The 14,617-nt window shown below is 42.0% G+C and overlaps 1 protein-coding gene and 1 long non-coding RNA gene across 3 annotated transcripts in view; one reads left to right on the top strand and one right to left on the bottom strand.

The window, feature by feature from the left end:
• Positions 1-8,640, top strand: part of NALF1 (NALCN channel auxiliary factor 1) — a 328,184-nt gene extending 319,544 nt beyond the window's left edge. The window contains exon 3 of one of the 2 annotated variants that reach the window (XM_081198573.1): positions 8,020-8,640. In XM_081198573.1, the coding sequence (XP_081054699.1) occupies positions 8,020-8,312 (293 nt within the window). In that variant the 3' untranslated portion in view covers positions 8,313-8,640. The remainder of the gene's footprint in view (positions 1-8,019) is intronic. The other variant, XM_081198574.1, reaches the window with a different exon arrangement.
• LOC308589537 overlaps positions 1-14,617 on the bottom strand; it is a 28,394-nt gene that overhangs the window by 2,571 nt on the left and 11,206 nt on the right. Inside the window, exon 2 of the long non-coding RNA XR_014009366.1 lies at positions 3,812-3,892. This is a non-coding gene — a long non-coding RNA (uncharacterized lncRNA). The remainder of the gene's footprint in view (positions 1-3,811; positions 3,893-14,617) is intronic.

Genomic DNA, 14,617 nt, shown 5'->3' with positions numbered 1-14,617 from the left:
CGCCCTGAAGCAGAGCGCTCCCCGCGCCGGGCAGACATCTGCAGCGTGTTGGAGCCCTGCAGGAGTTCCCCGCAGGGCTCCCCACGCTGCGGATAGCAGCCTGCCGCCCACCGCGAAGGGCGCCCTGAAGCAGAGCGCCCCTCGCGCCAGGCAGACATCTGCAGCGTGTTGGAGCCCTGCAGGAGTTCCCCGCAGGGCTCCCCACGCTGCGGATAGCAGCCTGCCGCCCACCGCGAAGGGCGCCCTGAAGCAGAGCGCCCCTCGCGCCAGGCAGACATCCGCAGCGTGGGGAGCCCTGCAGGAGTTCCCCGCAGGGCTCCCCACGCTGTGGATAGCAGCCTGCCGCCTGGCGGGCAGGGCGCCCTGAAGCAGCGCACCCCTCGCGCGGAGCATACACCGGCCAGCCCCACAAGCTCGGGGGACAGCAGGGAGGCGCAGCGCCGCCATCCCGCTGTTCCTCGACCTGGTTCGGTTTCCCCGACCTGCTTTTGGGAGGGGGAAATAAAGGAAATTTTTTTCCCTTTATTTCCCCCCCAAAAAACTAGGTGCGTCCTATGGGACGGAGCATCCTATGGGACGAAAAATACGGTATTATTAACCTTCTTACTTATGCCATAAACCATAGAAGACGTTTAGATTGACACACCTATTCACAGAAATGTCTACAGGACTCCCTTGAAGGATATATAAATTATGCTAGAATACAAATGCCAACAATTTCAGGCCTGGTGCGTTATAATTCTTATCCAAAGAGCAATGAGAGGCTTGTAAAATAGGCCTAAAAGTAGCAAGAGGTACTCTGAAGTTGCAACAATTCGGACATTGAAATCCCTGCAAAGAAGTATAAATGCTGTAGGGAAATTATGGCCTATCTGCCCCAGTAGGGATGCTAAATCTGACCAAATCTTGGTGGTCAGTGACCATAGGGGGATGGTAGTTGTTTATACACTAAAACATGGTTCCTAATTCAGTTTTTATTTGTGCTGGCAAAACGTAATTATTTTGAATTCCAAAATCTGCTATCAAAAAATCTTCTACCGAATCAAATAATATAAAGGTACCCAAGCTCCCACTTCTTAGGCCCTTTATGATTTGCTAACAGCTGCCTGGCTAAAATAGTTATAACCCTGTAAAGCAGAGAAGTATTCTGTGCATGAGACAAAGTATCTTGCAATATATTATATCATATTGCTGGAGCAAACAAATAAAATTATTATGCACCCAACACGCCAGATTCCAGGAAAGTATGTTAAGACCTTTTTGATTTCTATAAAATAGACTGCTAACAGACTAGGAATTTTGGGCCTCTAACCTAGGCATATTTCGTCCAATACCTACGTTCAGGCCAATATAATGAATATTCCTTTCTTGTCTATTCTAAGATAGGTGACAAAGGCAGGAGTTATGGCTCTAGAACTTCTTGCTCCTTCCTCTCAAGTTGCCTTTTCCAGACTGCAGTTCCCTTTTCTAATAATTACATGGAACCGATATCTAACTTGCAATGGGGGTGGGGCTGTTATTTGGACAACATTTTAATTCGATTAACAGCTCTCCAATCAGCAATCATGAATTAGAGACCAAAATTTATCCCATACATATGGCTCCTGAAAGGTTAGTTCAATACTGCCTCTCTAATCACAATTAGACAGATATTTGCAATGTAAACCATTTCCTACATTCAGGGAAGCCCCTACTAAGAAGGCTTGAATTCCTGCTTGCAGTTCAGATTCTGTTTTCATTATTCTGGTGGGTTTCTTCACTGGCCACTTTTGAAGGACGACCGGTAGAACATCTGGGAACCTTTCTAAAAGAATTTGGTCCATCTCCTGAGTTCATATTGGTGTAAAAACAGGTCTCGGGGTTTAATTCAAATCCTGATAGGGACTTAAACAATTAAATGACATCTATCAGATTCAGTAGCTAGAGAGCTCAGACCTATCCCTGTCTTGATATACCTTCAAACCTTCGCCAACTTCAGCTTGGGTCCTATCTGTGGGGCTACAGTCAGGATTCCTGTCTCCACTAACACAACCTGTGTACCAATTATGGCATTCAAACCAGACACTTCCTTTCCCAAAGCATCAATTCTGCTAAAGATTCCCTCTGCTGACTGTTTTGCCAAGAGACATTGGTCCACATAAAAGTTCCCACAGTGAGGGAATTTCAGTCTCTGTTGTGGCCAAGTACAATATACCAAAAATGTTACTATGTATTGTTGATGTTTTGGTATATGGAGGAAGCTGAAGTTGCCTGGGAGAGTATGCACCATCTCCCTAAAAGTGCAGCTCATTTGACCAGTTAGTTAAGCTTTCAAGAGGAATATGTAGCAAAATCTCTTACTTGGGTAAAAAGCCTCATGTCTTACACACTTGCCATGTAAGGAACCAGGGCTGTCTACATAAGATAAATTAATTACAACGTGCCTCAAGTGCTTTGCAGTTACCTCTGCCTCGCTTGCTCCCTTTGGTATTTACACTTTAATACAACATATCTTCATAAACATTTCTCTGAGTATTTATTGTTATTTTAATTTTATGTAACTGTTGCATGTCATATGCTCTAATATAAAACAAAGATATGTCTCAGTGCAATCATGCTAAACAGGTTAAAGATGAAAATGAATAAAAACAACAATAATAATGGCACATATTTATCAAATATTTATCATTTATCACATATTTATCACTTTGATAATTGTGGTCCATGTAAGGCTTTTAATGTATTTTTATTAAATATTTCTTGGCTTTTAACATTAAACTCAGCTCCTGCAATTTGAGCCAATAGATTGCAGAGTGCCAGTCTCAAAGTTTTTTTACAGCCAGTGAGCAAGACACTGCACAAATGCTGTAGCAAAGTGCTATTGATACTTAATTGTTGTGTTTCAAATTCTGTGAACTATGCATGGCTTACCACTGCTATATTTTTCGTAATGTTTGATAGGTAACTGGGGACACCTAGTGGAGACCAATAAACATTTCAACCCATATTCAGTAGATACTGTGAAATATTCAGAGGGTACAAGCTACACTAACAACTTAACTGGTTTAATAGTCATTTTTCTCTCCAGGAAACTTTGAAAACTATAAGGGCTCTTAGGGGGGATGGTAGAGGGACTACAATTCTTAGCATTCTTTGGGAGGAAAGCCATGAAGTGGTGCTGCTATAAAAGCAATAGGACAGCTTTATGATAAATTGGAAACTATTTATTGAATATTGCCTTTTTTAAAAAAATGCTTCTCCAGTTAACTATCAAGGCGAGAGCTGACTGCAGCGAGTTAAATTACATCAAATGAATTGCAACTCTGCCAACTGAACAACTTCCTGCTTTTTGTTATATGGAATGGGGTAAAAAGCAATAGGGATGCGGGTGGCATTGTGGTCTAAACCACTGAGCCTTGGGCTTGCCGATCAGAAGGTTGGCGGTTCGAATCCCTGCGACGGGGTGAGCTCCCATTGCTCGGTCCCTGCTCCTGCCAACCTAGCAGTTCGAAAGCACATCAAAGTGCAAGGAGATAAATAGGTACCACTCCGGCGGGAAGGTAAACGGCGTTTCCGTGCGCTGCTCTGGTTCGCCAGAAGCGGCTTAGTCATACTGGCCACATGACCCGGAAGCTGAATGCCGGTTCCCTCAGCCAATAAAGCGAGATGAGCACCACAACCCCAGAGTCGGCCACGACTGGACCTAATGCTCAGGCGTCCCTTTACCTTTACCACTGTATTACTTCTAAGAGTTGAATTCTGCTCTTACATGAACAAAGCATTTGAGAGCATACTGTTTGACCAAACACATGCCGGCTGCCTTAAGAAATACCTTTATGGAGTTCAGATTCCTGGTGATGCCCTCGGTGGTCTTAGATGTCCACTACAATAGGCTTTCATATGATGACAGACTCTGCATATAAACACAGGTGGGAGATATCACACATTACTTATTATTACTGCCCTTTGGATAGCGATCCAAGATACTGATTCCTGAAACCTTTGCCAATTCCTGGAAGCAGGTTTACTATGGCAGAAACGGCTCTCTTTCTTTTGAATTATGCAAACAGCTTTCTGATACATAAAGTGGTTCAAGAAAGAGAGAGGGAGATAATATTGCAGCAAGTTGTGCTGGAGATTAAGAGGTCTAACCAAAGTTAAGCTGGGCCTGAGTTAACATAAGAACTCTGACTCCCTTTTTTTTTTAAAAAAAACCCAAACAAGATTTTTTTAAAACCCTTGATGTCATGTATTATGTAATTGCTGTATGCTGTATGTTATGGTTTACAGTTTGGCAAATTATAGGGAAACAGTGATGTTGCCACATTGCCAAATGTGAGGAGTCATGCTAGCCACATGATCAATGATTGTTGAGACGTTGCCTGTAGTGGCAGTGCTATTTTTCTAGAAAAAGAGGTGCTGGAACTCACCATGAACACCTTCATTGTTCTCTTATACAGTGGTACCTCGGGTTAAGAACTTAATTTGTTCTGGAGGTCTGTTCTTAACCTGAAACTGTTCTTAACCTGAGGTACTACTTTAGCTAATGGGGCCTCCCACTGCCTCCGCACGATTTCTGTTCTCATCCTGAAGCAAAGTTCTTAACCAGAGGTACTATTTCTGGGTTAGCGGAGTCTTTAACCTGAAGTGTCTGTAACCTGAAGCACCACTGTAATAGCAACAGCATCCACCTGAGAGGTGTTGGAACTGAGTTCTGGCTGAAAAAAACAACCCGGCCTGTAGGAAAATAAGTGCCAAAGTAGCTGCTGAGGAAGGCAGCAAACAGACGTTTCTGCCAGCTCATGGAGAATTAACCCCCTTTCCCCCTTTCCTTAACATCCTAAAATATATAGCGGCTTCATGGAAGGGGAGCGAAACCACTATAAGTCCAAATTCAATACTTTATAGGTGGCCTGGGCAGTCTTCAGACTTGTCATATTTAATAAGAGCCCCAGTATCTCCTAAGTAGTGTCAGGTGCCAAAGACATACGGTTAGAATTACCATATTTTTTGCTCTACAAGGCTCACTTTTTCCCTCCTAAAAAGTAAGGGGAAATGTGTGTGCGTCTTATGGAGCAAATGCAGGTTGCACAGCTATCCCAGAAGCCAGAACAGCAAGAGGGATTGCTGCTTTCACTGCGCTGCAATCCCTCTTGCTGTTCTGGCTTCTGAGATTCAGAATATTTTTTTTCTGGTTTTCCTCCTCTCAAAACTAGGTGCGTCTTGTGGTCTGGTGCGTCTTATAGGGTGAAAAATATGGTATATATTGGAGTACTTCATACCACATTTTGAGTCTAGGAATTTGCTCAAGGTACCAGAAGTGAATAGACCTTACAATGCTTTTGCGCAAAAGTCTACTTCTCGTTTTCCTGTTGAATAGCTACTTCCACCAATAAGCTGACTATAAAGTAATGTCTGCACAATGTAATGTCCTAACCACTGGGAATCAGAAACTTTTGCTGATCCACTGCAAATTACCCAGAGATTTCCCAGTAGATCCTGCTTGGGCTGATTGCCTACTCCAGCTCTAAATTATGTAACAGTAATTTTAAAAAATAAATAGAAGGTAGCTTTAAATAAATGTTTGGACTCTTCCCCTCAGCTTATTGTTGCCTATCTGCAGGAAGTAAAGGTAAGTGGAATGAACAAGAAAAGGAACTTTTAGTAACTTATAAACAGATGGTGACAATTACACGACCCTAAGGCTAACATTCTGGCGCTTCAGCTGGTTTCGTTCACTGGAGTGAATTAAGTGCAACAGGGTACTTCCTCAAATGGCTTTTGAGCAATAAGTACACCTAAATCCTCAGCACGTTTGCTTGAAAATCAGCCCCATTTATTTCATTAAAACCTCTTTCTCCATGCTGGTATGCTCAGAATCATACCTAATGTAAAGTAGTATAGAAGGTTCTACTGTGAATAGTTATTACTCAATCAGTAACTTATTAGCAGCTTCTTAATACTCCTAGAGGGACGCGGGTGGCGCTGTGGGTTAAAACAACAGAGCCTAGGACTTGCCAATCAGAAGGTCGGCGGTTCGAATCCCCGCAATGGGGTGAGCTCTCGCTGCTCGGTCCCTGCTCCTGCCAACCTAGCAGTTCGAAAGCACGCCAGTGCAGGTAGATAAATAGGTACCGCTCCAGCGGGAAGCTAAACGGAGTTTCCGTGCGCAGCTCTGGTTCGCCAGAAGCGGTTTAGTCATGCTGGCCAAATGACTGTACGCTGTACGCTGGTTCACTCAGCCAATAAAGCGAGATGAGCGCCGCAACCCCAGAGTCTGTCACAACTGGACCTAATGGTCGGGGTCCCCTTTACTTTAATACTCCTAGGCATGGGGTGAATCATCTGTGAACTCGTTTACTCTTAAAAGAACATATTGTGAATTGGACGCTACATCACCAATGGGTTCAAACTGCCAAAAAGAAGTGGTGGTCTTGCATGAAAGTGAGCATATTTTGGGAAATGATACATGATGAGATTAAAAAAAAAATGTTCAGAATGAGTATACCTTCCCCCCCAAAAAAGCCTGAAGTATTTCTGTTAGGGATTATAGAGGTAGAGGTAACCCAAAGAAATGGTTAAAGCTGTTTATGTATGTAACAATAGCAGCTGGGATTCTTTATGCAGAGAAATGGAAGGAAGAAGAAGTTCCCACCAAAGAAGAATGGATAAGTAAGATAATGGACTATGCAGAACTGGTAAAATTAACAAAACCTAATGATGAGTGTCTTATGGAATAATTTATGCATTTTCGGATTACTTAAAGGAATATTATGGTATGATGAACTCGCAAGCAGGATTTGAGCAACAGAAGCAATTAGATAGGGCGCAACCAAAGGGGAAAAACAACTCCATGGAAAATGGGGTGGGACATTGGCAAAAATAAGACAGAAGATGAAACTGGGTTTTGACTGTATATGTTAACAACGTTGAAGCCGAATAAAATATAATGGGGGTGGGGAGGAACTGCCAAAATCGAAAAGGAAAAAAAAAGGCTTAAGGCTCATCCACACTTCCCCCTGTCCTCTGATTTCTTCTGTTTGTCCCCGGATTTCTAGAGGTTTTTGTTTTCTCCTGCAGCTTTCCCCAGAAAAACCCATGGTTTGTTGCTGAATCAGAACAAATGGCACTACTCAGAAAACCTGCTTGATGTTTGTTTTAATTCAGCAGTAAAACTCAGGTTTTCCTGAGAACGGGGCAGAGCGTAAGAAAAAATTACGAGGCCCGTATCTAGAAATCATGAGAGAAAGAGGAGCATGGATGAGCCCAAAGACTACACAGAAAAGTTCCTAATGGAACACTATAATTCTGTGATTCTGTCTTTGGTTTCTGCAATATCTATCATCTATCTATATCATCTGCCACCATGAAGGCTCTTGCAATCACCCATGAAGCCTCCTTTAAGGCAGTTAGGAAAATAAGATGTGCATGCGTCCCAAGCCTATTTTAAAAACTCACATGCACAAATTTCTCAGTACATGCAACACTTTTCTATGTGGCTATCTATACCTGACAAAAGTAATCATGAGAGGATAGGTGTGGCAGGGGAAGTGATCTTCTGAATAATATCAAGACCAAAACTTGCATTATTATTTCATTTTCCTCTTGGAAATAGAAAGCAAACATAAAAGCAACAGTGATCCAAGCATTCGAACACAAATTATGCAGCAAAAAGCATAAATACAAGGAGCAGCACTAATAATATTTAGTACACGAAGCAGCTACAGAACCAAAAATTTGTTTAAGGAGGATGGAGCAGATGGAATCTATTGTTTTTTATTATTATTTTTATTTCTACTAACTTTACCTTGTCTGGCGCTTTTCCACACAGACTGTGTCATGAACCATTTGATTATAAAGAAAATTATAGCATGGTTTGCAGCACCAGAAAAGCAATGCAACACAATAATAGCTATACAATAATACATATCAAGTAACATTACAATAAGCCTTCTAGTTGAATATATGCATTCAGAAGACTTCTTTATCGTGTGAAATAGTCACCAGAATTCACTTACTATTGTTTTCCCCTCCCTGCAGGGCTCTACGACAACTATCCAACCAATGCAGAACCAGAATGCTGTGATGTCAGATGGGGACTATTATCAGATAACCAATCCAAAGGGACTATAAAAACAAGTGACTCGATGTGTCACCGGACATCACTCACAGTTTCATCAGCATCAAGACTGTGTAACAGCAGACTTAAACTGTGTGTTCTCGTACTAATTCTCTTACATACAGTACTAACAGTCTCAGCAGCACAGAACTCAACCGAACTGGGCTTTGGCAGCATAACAACTTTGGAAGATAATTCAACCAATGAGGAATAAAAGATCCAATTCATCTTCTCCTATGGGCCTACAGCAGGCCCACATGTACTGCAGTCAAACACAAGAGACTGGGGTCCTTTTGCCCTCCATTCAATCCTCCAAAGGCCTTCTGGGTAAAACTCAACAGAAGGGCCACAATCCAAACAAGGACACATCAAATACAGCTTTTTATTGACTAAAAGGCTGTCTGGTGACTTAAATTTCTCACACCATTTTATACACTGTGTTTTAATGTTTGGAGTTTCTTTCTTTTGTTTTTGCACTTGTTAATACAGGATTTTATTTTTTGGACAGTTTCTCAGAGCTAAACTAAGTCTTTTCACTGTCTTATCTATTTCTAGTCATTGTGTGTGTTCATCCAATAGTTCTGTCTTTTATGTCTTGTCAGTTTCTATTAGAGGAAAGAACTGCTGTGGTTCCATGGCATAACTAACTAATGGATTAATTTTTATTTTTAGAAAAAACAACAACAATAACCTTGCCCCCTAAACGGCCCTACTCCCCCACAAAAAATAAAATAAAAATGGTTCTCCTTCTCCTCTCCAGTGCCCCAAAGCCGAAAATGCCCGCTTGCTTTTCCGTCTGTGTAATCACAATGAATGGGCGCACGATTCAGATGAGCCTCTGCCCATGTTGCACAAGTCACTTGACTGGAACCCAAAGTGAGGAGATGGGGAGGCAAAAGAGAAGTGCTCTCCTTCTAAGGTGGAATCGGACAGTGAAATTGTAACGTAACAAAACCTATAACAAACTGTTGCTCCAATTCCCATTTTCAAAGAAGTCCAGTCCTTTCTCACTGGTCAGTTGAACAGGAGCAGCCTGGGACGGAAGACAGTGCATGCGAAACCATGTTTAGAGCTCAGCAAAGATGACTAGATGAGAGAGGCCTTCACAGGGGCGGGAGAAGTTTGGCATTCATTGTGAATTACGGTTTTTTAATTCCGCCGCAGTCATGCGAGCAGCACGTGGCAGTATAATCTATAGGAGCAAAGAGGTTCAGCAAAAAACAAAGACTTTCCTTTTTCCCTTTACCAGTTTTTGATTATCTCTCCACAAATTCCCCCAGAAAACACATAATGTGTGGACATCACACATGAGTTCACACCCAACCTAGTTTAAATAGCAACATTTCTTGGAAATCTCTGACCCCCAAACAGGGTTCTCAGATGCTTGTATACTGGTATTTAAAGATGCAGTTGTGTTTCGTCCACATCACACAATTGCTGTGGGAACATTGGTATAAGGTGTGTGTTTCCTGCAGCAACCCAGTGTATGAAACTGTCCGCAGTCTATTAAGTATGACATGTTAATGAAATTCCCCTTGAAACTAAAGGCAGACGAGGACATTGGGGGGGCGAAGGCAGAACTAAACGTTAGCACAGCTGAAAAAGAAAACATAATGGGTCTTTTAAAAAAAAAATAGTCATCATAATAGATAAACCATTTCCATGAGTGTGCAATAAAATTTAACACGTTGGGCTGAGTAGTCAAAGCGGGGCAGGGAGTGAGAATAATCCAGTTGTCTTTCCCCCCCTTTTTTTCTTTGTAGAATCATATCACCTGCTGAGTGTATGAGAATTTGCTTTTTAAAAAGGCTTTTTAGAGTTTACACTAGAATAAATGGAAGGAAAAGTTAATAAGGGCTGTTTTAAAAAAAAAACTTTTCATTCCTTCCTGTTCTCTAACTACACTTGGAAAGTGCACTTTAGAGCTGTTTGCTGTGTAGCTGAGAGATGAAGGAAAAAAAGATAGGAAATATTCTCTTAGCAAACCAATTATCTACTTTCTAGCTATGAAAACCCCCATCCTTCCCTGGCCCTTTCAAGAAAACGTTTCTGTTCATCACTGCGGTGTTGATATGCATTTTTATTCATGTTTTATGGTTTGTGAAGTTCTGCAAAAAATATATATAGATATATACAAAAAAAAGTACAAAAAAATCCCTACTGCTTTAGCAGGTTAAAATAATGCATTTGTTTAAGATGTATAAGCTCAACTATTTTGCAAGACTTCTTGTTTTGATAGTGTTTTGCTATGAACTGAGAATGAGGATCTTAAAATGACCTGTGCAAATACAAAAAAAGCACGTAAAATGCAGAATTATCCAGCTTCAGTTTCTTTCCTTACCCTTCTCCCCTCCTTACTGCGCATGTGCACACACAGGTATTCTACTTGGCATTTAAAAATGGTGCTTTTATTTTCCCACCCCCACCCCGGAAGAGCACATCTCATATGAATTATACTCATAACTCTACTGTGGAAATACTTTGAAAATTTAGGGGTGGGGTGGGGGTGGGGGTGGGGGTGGAGAAAGCTTTAACCGATAGTGGAATGTAGATTTCAAAGAGCATTTTGGTCTGTTGTGAAAAAAAAGTAATGCAGCAATAAGGGGGCTGGGCTGCAGTACTTTAGGGAGTTTGCTAGAGTCGCGCGACTAAGAAAGCACATAGGTGAGCTCTTGTTCAACTGACCTCTTCTCTTGATCTTAAACGTAAATGGTCAGTAAACAGTTTGTTATAAACCTTGATCTACCTCTGCTGTGCAAAGGCCATTCAACAACATCCATTTCTGTGACATTCATTGCATTATCATTTTGGTTCACCCATGGACTAAGACACTCATTCGTTCTATTTTTATTTTATTTATTTTTTGCACTGCCCCAATACAGTAGCGAGTTCTCTTCGTCCCACATTTAAAGTGGCATTTAATGAAGAAGTGCTGGTTCTTCTCAATGGGACCCTATTTTGCCTCCTGCTGACCTAACTGCAGAGAATACCAGAAAGGAACATTTCTTCTTCTCCCTTCCCTTCCCTTCCCTTCCCTTCCCTTCCCTTCCCTTCCCTTCCCTTCCCCTTTCCTTCTCTTCCCTTCTCTTCCTTTCCCCCCTTTCTTTTCCCTTTTTAAAATGTGCTTTCAAAGGGAGAGAAAAACACAGCTCTAATGCTCCCTGGCTTCAAGCGATGACACTAGGAGGGAGAGAAATAGAGAGAGCTGGAGAAAAACAGTGGCAACGTTATTCGCATGCTTAAAAAAAGAGAGAGAGTCAAACAATGAGTAAAATGAAAAAGGAAGCACAAACCATTTTAATTAAAGACGTAATGAAACACTCCAAATAGGTGCCTGCAGTCAACATGGTCTGTGAATTCTCTGTCACTACTCCCCTTCCCCTTTCAGTCTATTTCCTTCATTTATTTTTATTTATTTTTATTTTTAAGGAACATCACATTCCCAGGTACACTGCTGCTGTGATGTTACGTTATCATTTGAGCCAGGGTATTTCTGCTCCAGCAGTGTGGTCTGTATCATTTCTTAGTGGCAGCTAGGAAATCACACATAGATTTTCCTAATGGAAGTTCAGAGAACCGTTAATCATGTATGATGCAAAAAGCTCATCCCATCCATTCCTCATCCGTAAACAGTTTTCTTGGCACAAACCTGAGCATGCTTGATATTGTGCACCTATTACTTTTGCCCGAATAAATTTGCATCTTGCCACTGTAACCGCCATCTTGTTCCATTTCTCCTTGTGCTGTATGACTTGGACATACATGATGAAGAACCGGCTTCAAGATAAATGACGTTCATGTGTTTTTAAAGCAGAAAAAGAGAGGTATCTATTTCAGAATCATATAGACCAGACTTCCCTGCCCTCCCCCCTCCACCGCAATGTGTTTTATCATTTTATTCTTTTTCTGAAACAGGGAAAATTCCAGAGTTTGTGCAATATATGAATACTGCAAAGCCAAATGTCATAGATCACAACCAGAGCTATATGTTAATTCCTTATTGCATTTACATTTGAGAATACATTATATTGACTTTTCCTTTCATTAAAGAGATAGAATACTTTTTTTTTTTGCAAATAATAGCTATCGAAGGCTGTCCTTCCGCACACCAATGAAAAGTGGAATAAAGGTTGAGACCCACAAGTGGTACAAGAGCACCGTCAACTTCAAAAGAGTCTGCAGGATAATGGAGCTGGGCTGAAAAGTTTCCAAAAAAGTATCGTCATGCATAGTTTCCTAAAAGCATAGAACCACTGAAAGGTAACAGGAGCTGTCCAGTACAACAACACAGAGGAGGTAGCAAGTGTAACTGGCTATATTGTGTGATATAGTCCAATGCAGCAGTTTGGGAATAGCAAGAGGACAAAACAGAGTCCTTTCTGGTTCCTGGTACTGTTTGTTTTTCACTACATCTAGTCAAGGGAGTGAAATGAGGGCAGGGGGAACACGATCAGAATTAGGGGCTCTCGACATCACTTTCCATGGGATGGAATGAAACTAGAGAAAGACAGTGGGGGCAAAACCAACTTAAGTTCTTTGCCTATTTCAAAGGTTGCTAAGAACTTTTGAGATCACAATGCCTGGATCCTTGATTGTGTAAAGCACATAGGGTAAACTACTGAGTCTGAGCACTGGCCCATCTAGTTCAGTTCTGTTGACACTGACTGGCAGAAGCAGCTCTCCAGCCTTTCAGGCAAGGGACATTCCTGGCCATCTCTTGAGATGCTGAGAATGGAAACTGGGACCTTCTTGCATGCAAAGCAAGTGAGCTACAGCCCCAGTATATGCCCTAGTATACATCGGTCGCATTATCCTGCACATACATTAAAGTGCCAGACAGTTCCATCAAAGCGGAACATGCCTTCAAGGATTTCACAGAAGTCACAGAATTGGGAAGGGACCCTGAGGATTGTGTAGTTCAACCGGCTGCAATGCAGAAAGATGCAGCTTTCACATGCAGGGATGGAACCTGCAACCATGGTGTTATCAGCACCACTCTCTAACCAACTGTGCTACCCAGGCAATGCTGCAATTGCAGGCCACCACCCAAAGTTCCTTGAACCAAAGAGGTCTTTGAACAGGAACACACAACTGGCATGTTTCAAACCGATGGGGCTTTCAGATGCAATTTGTGATACGGGAGAACATTAAAAATGCAAGGCCTACTGGCTGGGTTATAGTTTAAAATGTATTTTTAAAATAAAATGTTGCAAAGCTGAGTTGTCTTAGGCCATTAGTGGCCTCTCCATGAGTTGATGAAATGAATTTCCTTGTCTGGGCTTCTCTTCATTTTTCTGCTGAGGGCACACAGGGTTTCCCTTGGCTACTGGCAAGGGCTGACCCAACCGTTCTCCCAAGCCATCAATGGCCTCCACACAAATTCTCTCGCCTAGGCTACTTTTCTGCCTTTTCCCTCAGAGCACACACAGGCCTTAAATACAAAATTTAAAAAGTAAAATATTAACAAATAATTAAATTTGGAGTAGGCTGAAGATTTCCTTCTTTCCTGAGTTGCAGGCCTACCAAGGAGGCGACAGGTCCAGTTCTGACTCTCTCCCTGAGGTAAAATTTCAATCAAGCTGTGATAACCACTCCTTGCAGTTGCTCCAGATAATTATGCCTCTTTATTTACTGTAGCTATTTATATGCCTCTTAGTCACTAAAGCTTCTGAGCAGGTTCTAAGCAGTTACACATTCATGCTTATACGTCATCCAGGCCTGCAGTGGAGGTAGCTAATGGTCTTAGATTTGGTTGCAAGCATTCTAAATCTAGGAGGATGTGATTATCAAAAATGTGCACTGACCACAAGATACAGTTCAGACACTGATCCAGTCAGCGTCTTGTAAAAATAGCCTTCAATTTGACTAGGACCTCTTCAGAGCTTTCCTATTTCACTTCAGTTCCAAACTGATTCGGATGTTTTCCATGCCATTCCCTATCATGGGGAAAAATCAACAAATGGCTATAACTTTCATTTTCAATAGAATCTGCAGTAATGGTAGCCCCTGCTGAGTTGGTAAAACCTGTTGGAAAGCAAGCCCCCTCGGGAGAGGCTGGCCCCCCTCGCAGGTTCCCGGAGCTTGTTTACCGGTGATCTGCCCTGGCTGCAATCCCCCGCAGTCCAGGAGATCTAGATAGGCGACATTTCCCAGCGTGGAAAATGCACACCCCCTTCCCTCCTTGCATCCCAGCAAGGGAAAGAAGATAGCCAGAAAGTCCTTTACATCTTGTTTATTTTCTGACTGTGCAACTCTACAAAAAACCTGTCCGAACAGTTCAGTGTTCAGCAAGCAAGTGGCAAAGACTTCCTTCACATATGCAACAGGAAGGTCTCATATTACACTCTGAGCAAAGACTTTTTAAGCCTGTGAACTTCCGGGAAGATTCTTTCCCACAGCTTGTCACATCATGTGATGTTTTCACCAAGCTGCCAGTTTGCAGCTGCATTGCTCTCATATCGTAACAAAACCTGTCAAACTGAAGACAAACAGGAAATGATGGATTTGTGCTGGGTTTGA

Source organism: Podarcis bocagei, assembly GCF_964188305.1.
Source record: "Podarcis bocagei genome assembly, chromosome: 6".
In the NCBI taxonomy this organism is placed as follows: Eukaryota; Metazoa; Chordata; class Lepidosauria; order Squamata; family Lacertidae; genus Podarcis; species Podarcis bocagei.
This window is presented reverse-complemented; position numbering and strand designations above follow the sequence as displayed.